The sequence below is a fragment of the Neophocaena asiaeorientalis genome, unplaced genomic scaffold, assembly GCF_003031525.2.
Source record: "Neophocaena asiaeorientalis asiaeorientalis breed wild unplaced genomic scaffold, Neophocaena_asiaeorientalis_V1.1 scaffold479, whole genome shotgun sequence".
NCBI lineage: Eukaryota > Metazoa > Chordata > Mammalia > Artiodactyla > Phocoenidae > Neophocaena > Neophocaena asiaeorientalis.
This window is the reverse complement of record NW_020173774.1, coordinates 4,269,287-4,288,149: the sequence shown is the minus strand read 5'-3', so window position 1 is coordinate 4,288,149 and position 18,863 is coordinate 4,269,287. Positions and strand designations below refer to the sequence as shown.

The following is an 18,863-nucleotide window of genomic DNA, read 5'->3' as shown; positions in this document are numbered from 1 at the left end:
CCCCCACCACTCTCTCTGTGCCAGCTTCACTGCCCCCTCTCCAGGATGAGACCCCGGCGGGGGGGCAAGCACTCTTGTCTAGGCCAGGCAAAAACAGAAGATATAATAACTTAGAAGACTGGGGGTCCTGCCTCATCCATCCCGGACCCAACACAGACACAAAGTCCCACACCCTCACCTCACCCAAAGCTGTCCCAACCTCTTCTGAAAGGGCTCCAGGCAAACCTCCTCAGTTCCGATTCTCCTCCTCAAACCAATCCTAGTGTCCCTGGGCCCCCAGGAACCCCGTTCTTCTGCTCGCAAGGGAAAGAGGGCAGAATCTATTTTCCTGTGCACATGCTACAGCGTGGACACACCAGCCAGCGCCCCTCAAGCTCCCTGCTCTATCTGGGGAATCCCAGCCCCCACCCAGCTCAGATGCCATCTCCAGGACAGCTGCCCAGAACCACACCCAGCCCCCAAAGGCACCCACACGTGTGTGCATGCACACACACCAGCACACGTAATTACTATCACACAGACTGACCTGGATCAGCCAGGGGCTGCCCATCCTGTTCTCTTCTTCTCCCCCTGCCACCCCCATTTCCAGACGATCCAGCATGGACCAGGATGAGCAGCTCCCACCCATTTATAGAGGCCAAAGAGAAGCAAGAAAGAAGGACCAGAGGCTTTTCTAAAGAATAAGCCTTGGAGAGACAGGAGACGTGGGTTCCAGTTCCAGCTCTGCCAGAACTTGCTGTGTGACCTTGCAGAAACCCATTCCCCTCTCTGGGCTTCAGCCTTCTAATCACTAAGACCTGCTTCTCAAACTGAGACGTACAAAGCTTCATCATAAATGTGGTATGTTTTCCTAGAGCTTCATTGTGTTCAGGTACATAATGTGAAACTTCTTTTATACATGAAAACAAACATTGTGTTATGGAATAAATGCAAAGTGAGCATGAATTTGAAATAAGGCCTTAGAGACCTCAAAGAAAGTTCTTGTTCAGGGCACCAGAGCCTTGAGATACTGGTCACTACGGTGTATCCCGGAAGTGGAGAAGCTTGGGAAGCCCAGGCCCTGTCCACGGGCCCCTCCCTCCCTGCCAGCTGGCCCACCCACACCCTGGCAGAGCCCCTGTCATGGATGCCAGCAGCCTCCCTGGCATCCGCTCACCAGCCTCTCCATCTCCTGCTCCCGAAGCCGCTCTTGGCGCTGCCGCCGGTGGTACTCCAGGAGGTCATCCTCGTTGTCACTGATCTCTGTGATGCTATTTTTCCGCTCCCGAGTGACAGGCACCCGCAAGTCCCCGCTGGAGAGCTTCCTCTGGGCACGGGGGCTCTGGTGGGGTGAAGCCCCAGTCAACGAGCCCAGACTATAAGCCGGGCTCAGCCTGCCACTGAAGCTGCCCTTGCGGGGTGCCAGGGACTCCCCTAGTGTGGGTGAGGGGCTCCGTGTCCTACGGCCCCGCGCCCCCAGTGTCACGGAGAAGTCCTCTGGTGAAGCCCCATGGGCTGCCCAGCGCCGGGGTCGGGGACTCTCTGCCACTTCCCTGGTTAGTTTGGGATCTGGGGTGGTCCGGGCGGGCATGGGGGAGAGAGCCCTTCGGGACAGAGATGGGCTCAAGGGAGGCAGTTCTCTCATACTGTCCAGACCCCGCCGGCCTAGGCGGGGGCTCTCGGGAGGTTGCAGGGTGCGGGTAGCGGACCCATCGGAAAATGTTCGGCCCACCAGCTGGCGTGAGGGGCTGGTTGTCAACACCCGCTCAGTGCCCGGCAGCTCCCGGAAAGGGCTGGGAGGGCGGTCCTGGAGCGTGCCAATCTTGTTTCGAGGAGCAGGGACTGGTGGCTGGAACTTGGGGCTGCCAGGAATGCTGGCGGGTTGGCCACGGGCACCGGAAGCCTGGTATTCACTCAGGCCAATCGCCACCAGGGGCAACTGCCCCCCCGCCCGGGGGCTCTCGGTGGCTCTGCAGGCCACTGCCAAGACAGTGGCTGCAGGGCTGTCTGTCCGCAGACCTCGGAGGCCAGGGCTGGGCGGCCTCTCGTGACCCCCCTTCCTGCCCAGCCGGGGGCTCTCAGAGGGGCGAGCACCACTGGGTCGGGACTGTGAGGGCTGCAGGGCCAAATGGTAGCTAGAGGACCGGGCAGGCACCAGGGGGGGCATGGAAGGGGCTGGTTCCTGCCCACTGGGGGAGTGGCTGGCACAGCTTCCACTGCTGGCTGGTGAGGAGAGCGGAGAGAAGGCTGGAGAGGTGTTCTCATAGCTGGAGCCCACGGACATGGCACCAGGGCTGGTCGGGGGGGACAGCAGGTAGCGGCCACCATTGGCCATCGGTGACAGTGGGGAAGTGGCGGCAGGCTTCTTGCCAGCAGCTCCAGGCTCCTCGAGCACCAGTGAGTCCATGATCTCCTGCAGGTCCTTCTCAATAGAGCTCACCAGGGAACTGTGGCTGCCACAGGCTGAGGGTCCCTGGGTTGCAGGCTGTGGGGTGTGGTTCCCGTTCACCAAGCTTTGTGATTCTGCTGAAGGAAAACGCAAAGAGGCCTCAGGACCTGGTCTGCATCTCCTAGGCCCTAGGGAGCTGCATATGCCCAAGAGCGAGCACTCCCATGTCCTGCCAGCAGAACAGGGCTGGAAAGGCTCTGGAGAAGCAGCCAGCAGATCTGGGTCCCAGCGCCAGCTCCGCCACTAACCTGCTGTGCAACTTCCCCAAGTCACTTGCCCTTGGTTTTGCCGTCTGTGAAGGAAGAGGGCTCTCCTGGCTCGGACATTTTATGACTTAGGACAGAGTCGGCAACACGGCCAGGCACTCACCCTAAGACTAGGTTCCTCCCTGCCTTGGTTTCCTCAACCTCCTCAAGCTCCAATTCAGGAAGGGCAGGTGGACCTTCTGCAAAGGGCATGGGGGCACGCTGGGGAGCGGGCCAGAAGTTCCGGGGAGGACGTGGTCCCAGTCCAACAGGACATAAGGGCCTCCCAACACAGCAGCCGAGACCCAGGAAAACACACACACAAATCCTCCAGGGCTGGGCGAGGGCTGCGTGCAGCACCACTTTCTCCAGTCAGAGGCAAGGGAGGGGCCTGGCCCTAAAGGCCAGTTCCTGGAAGCCAGGCTGGGCAGCAACTAGGTGCAGCTCAGTGCCTCCAATTAGCCCGTTAAGCCATGCCAGCAAGAGCCTGCCTTTGCCCTGCCCCAGCCCTTGTCAACCAACCAGGAGTCTCTGAAACCACTGCCCCAAACAGCTGAGGGAGTGGCATGACAAGGCCAGGGTGGGAGCAGGGTAAAGCTACCCAGGGAGTGGACTGGGAACCCAAGCTTCTGAGCCTCCAAGGGCCTAGGAAGGAGAAGAAAAAGGCTTTGCAAGACTGAGTCTGGGTCCAAAATTATGGGGACTGTGTGGGACCAAAGGCAGAGGGGTTGCCGTGGATACTGGTGATCCCAGGGACCACCCATCTTTCCTCAGACCCCCAAATGATCCACTGAAGCCACTGATGCCACCCTGCTAGGTGCACCTGACACACATGTCCACCTGTCCCAGTAGCACGCTGAGACCTGTCATCCTACAGCCATCTGAATACCCGTGCAAAGTCTGGGGTGGCAGGCCTATAGGCAGCCTCCTGATCTGCACCCAGCCCCCTAGGCAGCTGGGCTGAGGGGGGCTGTGCTGGCTCCCTGGGACAATCACCCAACTCTCCTCTGGGGATCAATAATTCACACACAAACTGCAGCTGCTCCACTGAGACACCAGCTGGCATGGCATGGCCTGGGGGTGGGGCAGGGCCCAAAGACATGATCACAAGCAGGTGGGACCCGCCCCCCTCCCCGCCCCAGAGCTTACAGCAGTTCAACTGGATGCTTCCTTCTGCCCCCACAGGCCACCCTCAAGGGTGAGGCTCCCTGGTAGTGACATAAGAGGGTCAGGGTCCCACACACCAAGGTGGCACCTTCCAGGGCAGTGGGACACAGGCCGGCACAGCCCCCCATCCCTCAGGCACATGATTCCCCAATGCCAGCCAAGCAGCGCTTCTTGGATCTCTTCCAGTGGTCAGACTGCCTGGCACTCTCCACCAGTGGCCCATGGCAGGTGGCAGCAAGCCCAGATCATGGGTATTGTCCTGCCCTGACACTGCAAGTGCGGCTGGAGTGGGCAAGGAGGAGGACTGTCCACGGGGTGCCACCACACTAGCCACGTGCCCCAAGTGGGTACCTACCCGGGCCAGGACTGTAGGGGGGTCCAGGGGCCCGGCCCCCTGCCGGAATCATGCTCTTCATCCACTTGGCTTCAGCCGGGTGGTTAAAGCGGAGGAAGGTGGACTGACCCAGGCACAACATGCAGCCTGCGGAGAAACCAAACACTCGGAAGGGCAGGCAGAGCTGAGGCAGCCCCCACCCCGCAGCACCAGCAGGCTCAGCCCAGGCTCCGAAGAGTCATCCCCACCTGCACTCAGCGGCATCCACTTGCTCCAAATCTGACTCCCCCCGTGCCCAGCTCCACAGCACAGGGCCGAGGGGAAAGAGCTCTGGTTTGTAAGTCCTAGTCCCAAATTTCCTTCAGACTACCTGTGAGATCTTCAGGTAAAGTCACTTCACCTCCTTGAGTCTAGTTCTCTCATCAGAAAAATGAGGACAAAACCACTGACCTTGCAGAGTTAGAAAGACAGTGTATGCCAGTGCTCTGTAAGTGGAGAAGGCTCTCCAGAGAACACAGACACCCATGTGCCTCCCATCAAGATCCATCTATCTGCCACTTGGGTGGAAGGGTCAGTTTGAGAGGCAGCAACTTCCAGGATCACAAAAAAGCTCTGAGATGGGGGACAGGGAAACACCATGGATCAGGCAGATGCCCCTGCGGGGACCAGAATTCGCTTCCTTAAGAGAGCTGCCACCCTTTCTGACAGCCGGGAGCGACTGCTACCCTCCTTCTCCTTCTGTCAAAGCGCTCTCTGGCCTGACATCGTCCTGCTCCTTGGTCTCCCCTGGAATGCAGCCAAGCCTAGGCCAGTGGGCCCAGCCTCAACCAAGCACATTCCCAGGCAGTAGACACAAGCCCAGTCCTGCCCATGAAGTGTGAGTGCATGGAGGGGGGAGGGCATGTGGGAGCCAGAAAATGTAGCCAGGGGCACCGGGAGTGTGCACGGTGACAGGTGTGCCCACCGCACCTAAGCCTGTCTGGCAGAACTCCTCCTCCCGGCCACACCAGGTGCTAGAGGGCTTCTGCACAAGATGCTCTGTTGGGAGACGCCAGAGACCTGGTGGTCTCTACCACCCACTCTTCCAATTTGTCCATGCCCTTGGCCCCTGGCCCCAGGCTCCTCTCTACCCTATCTGGTGCCACTTGGCACCCCAAGCTTCATGCCAGTCTGAGCTAAGACTGGCAGGGAAGTCTACATTCCTGGACGCTGAGACAGTTCAGCTCAGGCAGGCCACAAGGGCATGGGGCATCCCAGGCCACGTGGGTACCTTGGCCGCCCACTGAGGCGCTCAGGAGCCTGTTGGGGGGCCCTGGGCATTGCCACGGATCGGGGGCCAGCAGGCCGAGAAGCCCATAGCAGACAACATAGTAGACAAAACCACCCACTTCTCTGGCAAACCCACGGGCCCTCCCAGGCAGGCACCAACAATTCTAAAGGCTGATGGGTGGTTAGGAAAGGAGGGAGCCTTCCCTGCCAAGCCACCAATCAGAGGCGCTGATCACAGAGTAATCATAACCGGAATAAATAAGAGCCAGCCACACTGTCCACCTAATTACAGCCACAGCTGTTTCAGAAAGAACCCTGCATTCCCCGCCCCCTCCTTTCAGCCATTTAACAAGCTAATTAATGATGAGTTTGCAGGGTCTAGACAGGCCCACTCAACCCTAGGTTGATCGGGGGCAGGGAGGGGGGGGCGGGGCAGATCAGAAGCCTGACCACATAGTCCAGACTGGGAAGGAGGTGGGGAGTCTGGGTGGATTCCAGCCCATCAATGCCAGGCCCACCCAAGGAGGCTGTGGGCACCTATGGACCCGGCCCTGGCCCCTATAGCTGTGAGTTCCCTGCCCCTCACCCTCCTCTATACAAGGGGTGTGGCTATGCTGCCTCTGGGGCTATAAATAGGTGATGCCAGGCAGCAGAGCTGGGTCTGTATTAATAGAGCGGGCAGGAGGGCAGCGGGACTGACTGCAGCTCAGCTCCTGCCCAAATTAACTTTCTATTTGCACTCAGGGGCCCCAGGCATGGCCCCAACTCTGGTCCCATGCCCCCAGGAGCCTGGCAAGCCTATTTCTGGGAAGAAACCTCCTCTCTGCCCACTCCTGCCCCACACCTCCAAAGGTCAGCCCACTCACGAAACCCAAGAACCCCTTCTCATCCAGGCAAAGTTGTGGTTGTGCCCCTCCTCCCCAAAGGGGCGCAGGGCCCAGCTGCGTGCAGGGGGGTGCACATCTGGAGGAAAAAAAAACGGGGCAAAAGAGAGGGTGGATCCTATCTCTGAGAGATGCAGGGGGGAAACACTACACACAAACACACTCTCATCCCGCCTCACACACATACACACTCAGAAACACACAGACACACAGATATAGGCAGACAGCCTCACACTCAGAGCGACAGTCACTGCCCTGCTGGCCACACAAATAGAATGAACTGGCCAAAAGGCGGCTGGGGCGAAGGGAAGATGGGAGGAGGGGCCTTGGCTCCTTCCATCCGAGACCCCTCTGAGCCGTAACACAGGCTCCGCTCATCCTAACCAGGACCCCTCAACCCCGTAGAGAGGCAGGTCCCACGGAGGGGACCATCTAGTGCTGGGGAAAATGAAGTCTGCCCCGCTGAGGAGTGGCCCCGAGCCCAGGCGCCCCACTTAGATATGTTCAGGGCTCACACACACGATCGAGCCTCACGGCCTCAAGCTCCCAAGCGGGGCCAGGGACCCGATCCCCCTCCTCGCACGCTTCCCCACCCCCTCCACGCCCCTCCCAGCCCGAGCTGCTCCGCGCCCGGCTGCCGGGGCTGCGGCCGCCGGGGGCTGAGGACTCACCACCGAATCCGGACCTCCGGACCGCTCGCCCCTGCTACTCGAGCCTTCCAGGTCCCCGGCCCGCCCCGGGCCTTTGAAGAGGCGGGCCGACCTCCCGCGCCGCCGGCTCCGGGCTCGGAGCAGCGAGCGGCGAGGCAGCCAGCAGCCACCAATGCCCGGGGAGGGGCGGGCCGGCCACTGGCGGCGGGGGAAGGGAGCCCGGGAGGGAGGGACAAAGGAGAGGAGGAGGGGAAGAGGAAGTGATGGAGGAGAGGAGAGGAGAGGGGAGCGGGATGGAGAGGGCGGGGCGGGGCGGGGCGGGGGAGATGCGGGGAGGGAGCCAGCTCAGAAGTCCTGAGCCCGGGTCAGGAGTAGAAGTGGGGCAAGGAGGAAAGGTTCCAGGGAGATGACAGAGAGAAGGAAAGGTGAGAGGTAGATACAAAGGCCAGAGGGTGAAGAGCCAGGAGGCAGAAGTGAGGGGAATTGGGGTCTCACTGAGACCCCTCTGTGGCCAGAAGCCACCAGAGGCCTAGGAGGGGGCCGGCCCAGCCCCTGGCTGGTCACTTTGGGCCAGTCACACCCTCTGGCCTCGGGTTCCTTATCAACAGAGTGAGGAGGCTGGCTTGATGACAGCAGAGGTTAAGCTCTGACAGTCCATGGCTCCATATATTAGAGAGAAGAGTGAAACTCCTGGTAATCCAGCTAAGTCACTGGGTCCAGCTCTGGCCCTCAGTCTGCCACCATGACAAGTGCAGGCCAAGGCAGTGCTGTGTGCAGCGTGCGCACCACTGAGCCCGGCCCCTGTCTCCACCCTAAACACCTCCTCCTTTGCCCCCCTTACCCCCACCCTCCCAGCAGTTCACCTCGCCCCATGACCCACACTGGACCAAGGCACGGCCTCTTCCAAGCCAGCCCACTTCCCTGGGGCTCCAGAAGCCAACCCACCTCCTTCTAACCACAACCACCAGTCGTGCTAGCCCCGCAAAGAGCTCTTTCACCCCAAGGAGGTACCCTTCCCATCTGGAACCACAGTTTTTTCCCATCTGGAAAAAACCGCCTCTGGAGCCCCCAGGACCAGGCTGAGGTTCTGGGCCAGGCAAGTACCTACCACCCAGCCTGGGTCCCAGAAAGTTCCTCTCATTCCAGGGACTGGCCTCTGGACACCAGAACCTTAAGGGACACACTGTGTTCTCTCAGATGTCTTCTGTATGCTCAGAGCTCACATAGCCCCACACACTTTCTCCCAGGTACACACCAACACCTCAGTCACACAGACACCACTTGGCTGTGCATACTCTGAGTCACACAGACACCCCAGTTAAACACATCCTGTCTCTCACACACATTTATCTCAAACATACCACCCCTCAGGCACCAGCCCCTCTCTTGGTTATACCCTCACTCAGGCACAGATAGCCTTTCACTCAGTCCCCAGAGAGACTCTGAAGTCAAAAGTCAACCTCCTTAGAGAAACAGTCAAACAATTTTTCCACCCTCACTGAACTCCTACCCACCCAGCCATACTACACACACACACACACACACACACACACACACACACACACACACACACACGCTCACACACTCACATACAGCTTACTCCCCTTCTGAAGGAAAAAGGAAAACCATATAGGGTCAAATGCAAAATAGGGGGAGGGTTTAAAAAAAAAAATCTCCTCAGGAAATGTGATGCATCAGTCTGGAAACTGTGACGGCCGCAGCTGGACAGACCCAGAGACACAGAGGAGACCGCCAGGGAGAAATGGGGCAGGAGGCAGACACAAAGAAGTGGGGAGCTAGGAGCACTTGCTTTTTCTCTCCTTCCTTTGAGCTTTATTAGTCAAGATCTTTATCAGTCTTATAACAGAGGACAGTTGGAAGCGTCACTCCCATTTTACAGAAGGAATAACTGACAGCTGGGTGGAAGAGGAAGAGGCTCAGTGTCCTGGATCCCAGAGGGAGGCAGCTGGATAACTCAGGAATCCTGGCTCACCAGCCACATTCCAGGGAGCCTCCCCTGCTGGCCCTCAGAGAAGCCCCTGCCCACCAAGGAGGCGCTTGGGGAGTGAAGGAGACTCCAACGGAGGGCTGGCAGTGAATGCTGGGAGAGGATGAGGACCTTCTGTCTAGACAGCCTGGTCCCTGAGCTTCATGGCTTTCCGGGCCCTTCCCTACTTGGTCCCCTCCCAGATCTTTCATGTGGTCTGGCGATGTGGTCTCGGGGCGGGACAGCCTAGACCCAGATATGATATTCCTCCTCATTTCCTTGGTCCTCTTCCTAGCTCCACCTCTTGTTCTGTAGAGAGAGGGCAGCGTGGGATGTCCCAGGATACCCGGGGATAGGACTGAAAGCGGGATCTTCCTGGCCCCCATGTCCACAGCTCTAGCTAAAGGTTGGCATCTGTTTTCTGCCTGCTTCCCCCCACCCCCTGGCCAGGCATATTCCTGCTGGAAGAGCCTGTCACTGCCACCCTGATCGTGATGACGTGTGCCTCTCCAATTGCCTATGGCTGGGCCCAGTGCCCAGAATGATGCATCCAAAGCCCGGCCCAGCCAGAGAGGGCTCCTTGTTATTTCTAGGGTAGCCCTCTGTTTTTCAAAGAGGGGGGTCCCCCCTACAAGGCTGGATCGGGGAAACAAGACAGGGAAAATGATCCTCTTGCATATATGCCCACAGATAGGCACGTGGCCAGTGAGTTCTCATATCCTCACAGGCGCACACACGGACACTTCGTTACCATCAGCCCTGAGTTCACCCCTGCCCCCAACTTGAACACTCTGATCCATAAACACAAGGAAAGACACAAACACAAAGATACACAAGCCCAGAGGCACAAACACATCCGGAGATACATAAACACACTCCAGTTACACAGACACATAGAGATAGCACATGCACCCCCGAGCCACCCAGTTTCCAGGGAAACGCGCTCCCAAGAATGTCCGGAGTGGGGCCAGGCAGGGCTGGGCTTGGTGCCTTGCTCCAGAGATGAGACAAGGAAACCCTCAGCTCCTGGAGCCCAGGGGAGGGGTAGTGCTGGGGAGAAGAACACCCGTTCCTTTGTGCCTCTGCCTACCCCTCCCCAGGCTGCCAAGCTTCTGAGACAGGCGAGCCTAGACAAGGCAGCTATGGGGGTGGAAGGGAGTGAAAGGGAAGGGGGTTTAGGGTCAGGAGAGAGTGGGAGGGTACATAGTTGGCAGGGTGGGCTTTTGGCTGGGCAAGAGTTGAGGGTCACTTGGGCCACAGGAAATGCCTAAGAATTCCATCTTGGCCCAGGCCCTCCCTCTTCTCAGGGAGCTAAATGCTGCCCTGGGAAGACCAGGCAAGAGAGGCCTACAGAGCATCGGTTCCTCCACCCTGCTCACAACGCACAGGGGAAGAAAATTATTGCTCATGAACGTGAGGGATTTGGGGCTGGGCTCCTTCTCCAGCCTTCTTTGAACTCTGCCTCTGCCTCTCCTTGCTGTTCTACTATCTCACTTCCACGTACCCAAATCTTGGGGAAGATGCTCTCTTTGAGATGGAAGAGTACGGTCAGGAGCCAGATGGCATCACAGCCAAAGGCTCAATTTATGGGGGTTCCTCCTCTTATCTGGAGTCAGAGAAGCCCTGGAGGAGATGAGGGCCTGCTTGCTGCTGTTCCTGGCAGACCTATCTCCCTGGAGTCTGTTGTCCCCCTGACACTCCCAAAGGCAGGAAGGTTGGGTCTCCTGGGTCAGCCCTGGAGGGAGAGACCCCAAGAGGTGTGAAGAGAAGGAGAGAGGGAAACAGTGGAGTGGGTGGGATTTCCACTGCAAAGGAGCTTCCAGCCATTAAGAGGTAAGAGTCCCAAGAAAACACTGCCAGGACATGGGTCCTCCTACTTAGAGCCAGGCTTAGTCCAAAGCTCCATCCTCTACCCCCCACCCAAATCCACTTTTGTCATCCCCCTAATATGTATACATTGATGTCCAGGGCAAACACACCTGGTTTATCAGAGTGCTACCTGGCCAACCCCTTACCTGCCTGGTCACCATAGTAACCGGAGGCCCAGTTTTTAGAGCTCCCTTACACAACGGAATGGCCTGTTGCTTTGGGAAACAGGGTGGTAACCATATTCATGACCCAAAAGCTACTGTCAACAGTGTTTTAACAGGAGTGAGCGTGTCCTCAGATTTTGCCATCAGATTTTGCCCTTGTCCCATCGCCATTGTCCTCAACAGCTCCCCAGCTTCAACAGCCTTTCAGAACAACTCCCTCTTGGCATCATGGAGCCATGTGCCACTTTCCCCTCACTGCTGCTCCAACTGCTCTCCCCTAACGACCACGAGTGACCACTGCACCACTCCCCGTGCCCTCTGAGAGCAGGAAGCAGGCCCTCTTCTCTCCCCACGGTGGCAGGGTGGGGGCGACCAGAGAAAAGCAGGTTGAAGACAAGTCTGGATGCTGGAGGGGTTTCGAAATGCACCCGATCCAGATGCACCTGAGCACCCCACCCCCAACTTGGCCACTCAGGCGGTTACCATGGCAACCAACACAGCAGGCTTCCCCTGCACCTGTCACGCACAAGCTTTTAAACAGCTCCCTAGGTTCGGGGCTGTCAGAACTTACCCTGAGTGAGTCGGGTGGGCTGCCGGACCAGGAGCCCATCAATAGTGCAGGCATTGCCGCAGGGGTAGAGGGTGAGGGTGCCCCGCAGGTTCTCGATGTAGCAGTGCTCTGGAGCCAGGCCTGGACCCTGCAGTGAGATGTCCCTGGCTGCAGAGCCAATCACTGTCCTCCCTGAAGACAGGAGGCAAACTGAGTCAGAGGGGTAGTGCAGGCTGAGCTGGCAGAGAGGGGCAAGGAGGGCCACACTGGAAATCTACTGCCACCTCCTACTCCAGGGAGAATCACGGGCCACACCTTTGGGGCCCCTGAGCCTGGTAGAGACAGTAAGGGGTAGAAGCTCTTCTCAGACCCAGAGATGAAGGCCCGAAGGGCACAGTGGATCCACAGATAGAGTAGGGAAGGGGGACTTTTCTGCAGACCTTCCCTTTGTCCCCCCAGTCCTCCCTCCCTAAGACCTTTTTCTCCTTCCCCATTCTCCCCCATCTTTTCCTCAAACTCTCTCAGCCTCCTTCTTCTCTCCCTCCCTTCTGCCACCGGCAACCCTTGCCCTCCCTCACTCCCGTCTCTTCAGTTCAACTCTCCCCGGGCTTCCGCAGGCACAGCCCCACCCCCTGGCAGAGCCCCTGGGACCGGTATTTGGAGAATGTGGGGAATGTAGTATCACCCAGGCAACAAGTGCAACCTCGAGAGTAGAGAGGAAGGGCAGAAGCCGCAAGGTGGAAGGGGCTGTGCCAGGGCCTAACTAGGAGGTCTGCCCCCACTGCCATCTCTCCATCTCCACCAGCACCTTCTCCCATGTCAGGCACTGCCCTGGAGGGGGCCCCCTTTCTTCTTGGCCACAGTGGTTGCCAAGAGCCATGTGCTCTCCTGTTTCAGTGCTCTCCTCCTGATTTCTAAGCTGATCTTTAATCCCAGTCATGGAGGCAGATTAGTCTGGGCAGGCAGAGACAAGGGAAGCAAACTGGTGGGGTAGGTGGCACGGCCTCCCATCTGGGGGAGGTGAACACTGCCAGCAGGTATCAAGAGGGCCCCAGCACATGCCAGGATCCCAGGGCAGGAATGTCTATGGGGATGGAGGGGTGGCAGGTCAGATGCCCCCCAGACTCACCTTCCTCCAGCGGCAGAAGAGTGATGGCCGTGCTGAGCCGCCCACTGCCCAGGCTCACCAGATGGGGTTTGTCCGTTTGCACTTTCAGCCCTTTGCCTGTTTCGATCAGGTCCAAGGGTCCTCTCTGCAGGTAGTGGAGGTGGCGGATAAGCATCCTGGCCGGCACCTTACCACCCTAGTCCCCGTCCTCACACCAGCACTTGCTCCAGCGCCTGCGCTCTCCAAAGGGCTCTGAGGGTGTAGTGCAAAACCTTGCACAGAGCGGTATTCCACTAAATTGTAATTAGATCTGAATCTAGGCCACTAACTCGTCCCACTGGATTTATCTCAAGTCTTGGTTTAACTGCCCCTTTTGTCTGTTAGGACAGAAACAGGAGAAAGGGGAGTGGGGAAGTGTTTGGTAAGAGGAGGGGGTACTGGTAGAGGGGGACCGATCAAGACTTGTCCCTGTAGACCTGTCCGTGGCAATCCACTTGGCCATTGTTTGCCCCTGTTAAACTAAATTACAAGAGAGGGCAGGGCCTGGATCGAGGAGAGAGATACAGCTCAGGGTCAATCTGTAAAACACTTCCTGACTTTCAAAGGGTATTTTCTGGGTGAACCAATTAACCTAATTCAGCTAAAGACTTAGCTGTTAATAGGCTTGGGACCTGGGGAAGAGCAGAGGTAGTACCGCTGTCATCCTTGGGCTGCGACCACAGGTAGGTAGAGGAGTCAGCACATCCTCACCAACAGCCCGCTTGCCCCGCCCCCAACCACACTCACCTGCACCATAGCTGGGGTCTTGCTTCCAGGGCCCACTTGGTTCCTATTGATAGTGTCCATTGTCCTGGGGCTCCAGAGCTCCTGCGGACACAGCAGAAAACAGGTGAGGTGGGGAGGCCAGGGTAGAAAAGGGCGAGGAGTAGGCTCTGTAGCAAGGTTCTCAGGGAAGGGGCAGGCCTGTGTCACCGTGGTTTCCAGCATGCTCCTGCTAAGGGAGAAGTCGAGGCAGCTCAGGAGCTTCCTGAGGGAAGGTGATGCCGCCTCTTCAGCTGTGGCGTGGATACCACACCACACCGGTCCTGGCCCTTGCCACACACAGGAAGCCCAAAAAGTCCTATAGGGCCCAACCTGTACTGCTGTACTTTCTTGCCTCCGACACCCAGGACTCAGGCCTTGGCAGCTGAGGACCCTCACACAACTGGAGCCGTAAGCAGGGTGGGGGAAATCTACCTTAGCGGGAGAAGCAAGTCCAAGGAAGCCCCTCCAGGGACACTGGTAGACAGGGGGCCCCAGGTGGGTGGCAGGGCTGAGCAGGAGCTCCCTCCCACAGCCTTTCCCTCTCCTTCTTCTCCCTTTGTCTCTTTTCCCAGGGGTCTCAGAAGGATGTTTTCTTAAAGGAGACACACGGGAAAAACACAACTATTCCTGCCATCTCTTTGTCTCAATTCCTGCACCCTCTCTTCCCCGGAAAGCAACCTTACCCCCAAACAGTCAGCAAAAAAATAGAAACCCTCCATGGTGACTAGCACTGGGAATATAGCACTCTGGGGATCTTCACCTGATTTGGTGCTGTAGGAAGCTGAGGTCCTTAGAACCAGAGGTAAAATACTGATAGATTCCAGAGCCAGACCCTGAACTCTTCCTCACTCATCCCTTTCTCCCTGGCTCACAGTTTTGGTACCTGCAAACTCTGAGGAAGGACCTTTGTGCACTAATATGTACCTACATGCCCATCCTTGGCCAACTTGCTAAGGTTCACCTGCTGCTGAACAATGTTTCTGGGGAAGTTGAAAAGAGTGTAACTGAATGTAGGGAGGGAGACGTAGGAAAGCAGGGTGCCCCTCCACTTTCTCTTCCAGCCATCTTCCAAGGGACTTGGAGAAGAAGTCGGGGGAGGAGCCAGCATTCCAAGTAATGTCTGACCCTGGCAGTGGGGCCCAAAGGCCTTAGCCATAGTTACTAATTTTACCCTCCCAGCTTCCACCCTTCCGGACCTGGACTGCTTCGTCTCCGTCACCATTTCCACCCAAGCTGGCGGAAGAGAGGCTGGAACAGGGCCTGGGGCCCGCCCCAAGTCTGCCTGGGAAGAGAGGGAAGGCAAAGGCCATTAACCTACACCAAAGCTCAAGGTGGCCTGGCACCTCCCCAGGAGACCTGGCCAGGGGGAAGAATTTCCAGGGACAGAGACTGCTGTACTCAGGGAAATCCCTCAGCATTCTCTGAGGGAGGAGAGGCAAGAGAGTGGGTTGGGGATGGAGAGTTTATATAAAAGAGGGGGTAAGAAAAACAAAACGATAAACAATGATGAAGGAAAGGCATCATCACTTAGTGGAAAGAGCTTTAGACTGGGGTACAAGAGCCTTAAATTTTATTTTATTATTTTATTTTTTAGAGCCTTAAATTTTAATCCTGACTTTATTATTTATTAGCTGGGAGATCTTGGACAAGTTACTTAACTTCTCTGAGTGTCAGATCATTCTCTATAAAACTGGAATAATGATTTAAAGAAAAAACACCCACTACTTGCCTGGGGCTAGGGGTGGAACGGGGAGTGACTATAAATGGGCAGATTTGAGGGGGGTGATAGAAATGTTCTAAAACTTACTTGTGATGACGGTTGCACAGATCTGTAAATATACTAAAAATCACTGAATGTACATTGAAATTAAGTGAATTTTATGGTATGAACATCATACCTCAATAAAACCGTTAGGTTTTTGTTTTTTTAAAAGGTGATTGTCTGGAGATTCAGGTATTATGTGAAACGACACTCTGTGAAGTGCAAAGCCCTATAAACATGCCAGTTATCAGTATGAGCTTCACGATCTGGAACAAGTCACTTCACCTATCTGGGCTTCCATTTCTTCATCTGTCAAGTTGTCATTATCACTCTGTGAGGTGGCAGTGGGTGTGCTCTTTTATTTACACCAAGGATTTCAAGTGCAGATAAAGATTGTAAAGGAATGAGGTTGATGGGGAACAAGAGTGATTGGAGGGGAGGAGAGAAGGGAATAAGGAGGTGAAAGAAGAAGGAGAGATAAGGAGAGAAGTGTAGGGAGAGACAGAGAAGATAAGAAAAGATGTAGAGATTGGGAGGCGCGGGGCTGTGGCCCCAGCTCCGAAACCTAATCCAGGTGAAGTGGAAAGGTACACCAGACCGGCGCGTCCCAGCACGCGGGCGGCGCTCTGACCCAGGGGCTGCGCAGCGGCCGGGAGAGCAGCCACGGGGTGGGGGGGCGTGGGGGACGGGTCGGCGCGGGGGCGCCTTCTCCTCCCACCCCACCCCCACCCCCGGCCGGGAGTGCCAAGCGGGCTGCTCCGGGGCGCCTCCCACCGGCCGACCTGCTCCCGTCCCACCGGGCTGCCCACTACCCGGGGCTGTAATTACCCACCCCGCTCGCCCAGCCCGGCCTCCGCGGCCGCTCTGGGAAACCCCGCCCCGCCCGCTGCCAAAAAAAGGCCCCTGCGGTGCGAGTCCAGCTCTCGGGGAGGAGGGACTGGGGGAAGCGCCGCGGTCAGCCTCGGCTCTCAGTAGCCCTCCTGCACCGCGAGCAGAGATGCCCAAGCTCCTCCTCGGGGTCAGGGTGGCAGAGGCCCGGGTGTCTGGAGGGCCCCTTGTGGGGCGACGCCGGGGCTCCGGCAGGTGACCCCGCTCCGGCCCCTCCGGCCTCTCGGCCCAGCGCGAACGCCCGGGCATCCAGGCCACGGGGGATCAGCAGCCCTACCCGGTCCCCAGCTCTCTGCGCCTCGTGGGGCGCCCAGAGTCACCGCTTCGGGGGTCTCGGCACCTTAGCCAGGGCGGTGGGGGCCCAGGGAGCGGCCGGAAAGGTCTGGAACCGACAGGCACTGGAGGAAGTCCAGACTCCAAATTAGGCACCAGAAGAAAGGTCCGAGGCCGGCCCCGGAGCGAAAGCGGTCCCGGCGGAGCCCCCGCACGGGTGCTTCCGCTCCGGCCTCACCTGTGGCCCCGGCGGCCAGCCCAGGCCTCGTCCCGGGCGTCGCATGGCTGTGGCCCGAGGCCTCCGGGGCAGAGCTGGGATCCTCTCGACCCGCCGCCACCGCCTTCGCCCGTCCGGCGCACATCCGCCCTCGAGGAAGGGCCGCCGGCGGAGGAAGGAGCCGGGAAGGGAAGGAAACTGAGGCTGGGAGCCCAGCGGGCGGGGCGCCGGAGCCGGGCGAGGGCGGGGGAGGGCGTGGGGGAAAGCCAGGGACGGAGGGAACTTCGGGAGAAGGAAAACGAGGGGTCTGCGGAGGGACGGGGCGGGTGGAAGACGAAGGGATTTGGAGGGAAATAAGAAAGAGGGAGACTGAGGGATGAGGGAAAAGGAGGGCTGGGGAGGGAAGACTGAGGGCAGAGGATGGGTGAGGGGGCCGGAGGGCAGGCCGGGGGACCCAGGAGTGGGGAGAGACCGTAGGCGGGCAGCCGGGGCTGGAGGAGGCGGCGGGACAAGGCGAGAGTGTAGTTCGGGGGTGTGATTTTACTTGTGTGCGGGGTGGAGGTGGGGTGCCGGAAAAGGGCAGCTCTCCGAGGCCGGGGAGGCCGGGGGACTGAGTTGGGTTTACGCACGGAGGGCTCCCTGCTGCCCCTCGCCGCCCTCCCCAGGGCCGCCAGGTGGGACAAGGCCGCAGTGTTGGGCCGCCTGCCGGGCCGCCCCGCCCGCCGCTGACGCCGGACAAGCGGCCTTTCTTTGGCCGGGCGGGGAGAAGGGGCCGCTTGTTTGCCCGGCGGGGGAAAGGGGCGGCCCCCAGACACCGCCGGCTCCCCGCGGGCGGCGGCGGGAGGGGGGCCGCGTGTGCAGCATTTGTGTGTGTGTGGGGGGGTGTGCGTGTGTAACAGTCGGCCTGTGTGAGGACTGAGTGCGTGATGGGTGTGTGTGAACGGCGGGGCCGCGTGTGTCGGGGTGCGTGGGCCCGGGCAAGGGCGTGAGCGCTAGGGGCCGCAGGTGTGAATGTGGGCTTCCTGGGAGGGCTGCGGGTGCTTGGCGTGTGTGTGGAGTCCTAGGTGTGCGCTGGGTCCCACACTTGTCACGGCGGAGAGAGACGCAGCTGTCCGCGTGGCGTGTGCGGTGGGAAGGGTGCGTGGGTGATGCCGGGTGGGGCGCCGAGTGTGTCTGCGCGTGGGATGCCTGACGTGGTGGGGAGGTTGGCTTTGTGTGTGACCGGTTCGATGAGTCAGACTCCGGGACGGCTGAGCTAACGGGCCCAGTATGCAGCCCCGCCCCGGCGCCCTGGGTCCCCCGTCGGAACACTCGGTCTCCCGGCCCAGGCTCCCCTCTTGCCCGCCTCGGCGGAAGCGTCCGCGGGCGCCTAGGCCACCCAGCTGCCCCAGCCCCCCGCCGCCCCCGGGCGCCCGCGCTTCCGTATCCCGGAGGAGCCCGGAGGACCTGGCTCAGCCCCGGCACCAGGGAACTCCGCAAGGGATTCGAATCTGGACCGTGCGGGCGTGGCAAGAGCGGAGACTCACTGCCCCCAGCTTCCCCCCTCTGGCCTCCCAGACCCCTAAAGACGCGGGGCCTTGGAGAGGGCCGGGGAAGCCTCAGATGTGCCACCCACCTCCTGAACACACGCAAGAGTCCCTCCCGGACACCACTGCTTCCAAGCCGGACTCCGCAGCCCTTTCCTGTCCGCCAAGGCGGCCCGGCCCGGGACTGGAGCTGAGATGCCCCGGGAGACACCTCCGCTCCTGGTGCAGGGCTCTCAGTCCTTCTGTCGGCGAGAGAGGGGAGGTGTGGGGAGCAGGCGGACGAGACCCCGCGAGTGTCACCCAGACGTCTGGGTGCCCGAAGGAGGGTCTTGGGACAAGGATCCGCGTTCCCCCCGGGGGGAGAGCGCAAGGGCCCCCTCTGGCGGCGGCGCGGGCGGCGGCTCGGGAGGGCAGGAGCAAGCAGCTCTCGGGAAAGCAGCGGAGCCCACTCCGCACAAAGCCTCTCGCGCCCCCACGCACTCACCTGTGGACCCCCTCCTCCCCTACCGGTTTCTTCCTGGCTCTTCCAGCCCAGAGCTGATCTGAGGGCTCTCTCCAGGTCCCTGGGACTTCCTCTTATCCAGTCCCAGCCGCGCAGCGAGCAGGACCCGCAGGCGTAGTGGGGGAGAGCGTTCTTACCTCGGGGGGAAAGGGGGACACTGGTTCCTTCGCCTGGCTCGGCCGCCGCGGCCCCAGGCTCAGAAGGACACTCTTGCTTTTCCCTGGGAGCCCGCTGAG

At 59.3% G+C, this 18,863-nt stretch overlaps 1 protein-coding gene across 18 annotated transcripts in view; it reads right to left on the bottom strand.

The window, feature by feature from the left end:
- PHLDB1 (pleckstrin homology like domain family B member 1) overlaps nt 1–18,863 on the bottom strand; it is a 45,810-nt gene that overhangs the window by 26,011 nt on the left and 936 nt on the right. The window contains exons 1-7 of one of the 18 annotated variants that reach the window (XM_024751723.1): nt 18,610–18,829; nt 18,215–18,367; nt 13,442–13,522; nt 12,677–12,800; nt 11,569–11,739; nt 4,196–4,321; nt 1,157–2,505 (exon numbers count right to left, since the gene is read on the bottom strand). In XM_024751723.1, coding sequence (XP_024607491.1) covers nt 1,157–2,505; nt 4,196–4,321; nt 11,569–11,739; nt 12,677–12,800; nt 13,442–13,501 — 1,830 coding nt within the window. In that variant the 5' untranslated portion in view covers nt 13,502–13,522; nt 18,215–18,367; nt 18,610–18,829. Of the gene's footprint in view, nt 1–1,156; nt 2,506–4,195; nt 4,322–4,624; nt 4,679–6,998; nt 7,114–11,568; nt 11,740–12,676; nt 12,801–13,441; nt 13,523–14,630; nt 14,736–16,620; nt 16,713–18,214; nt 18,368–18,609; nt 18,847–18,863 lie in introns of those variants that run through there. The other 17 variants (XM_024751724.1, XM_024751725.1, XM_024751722.1 and 14 more) reach the window with 17 other exon arrangements.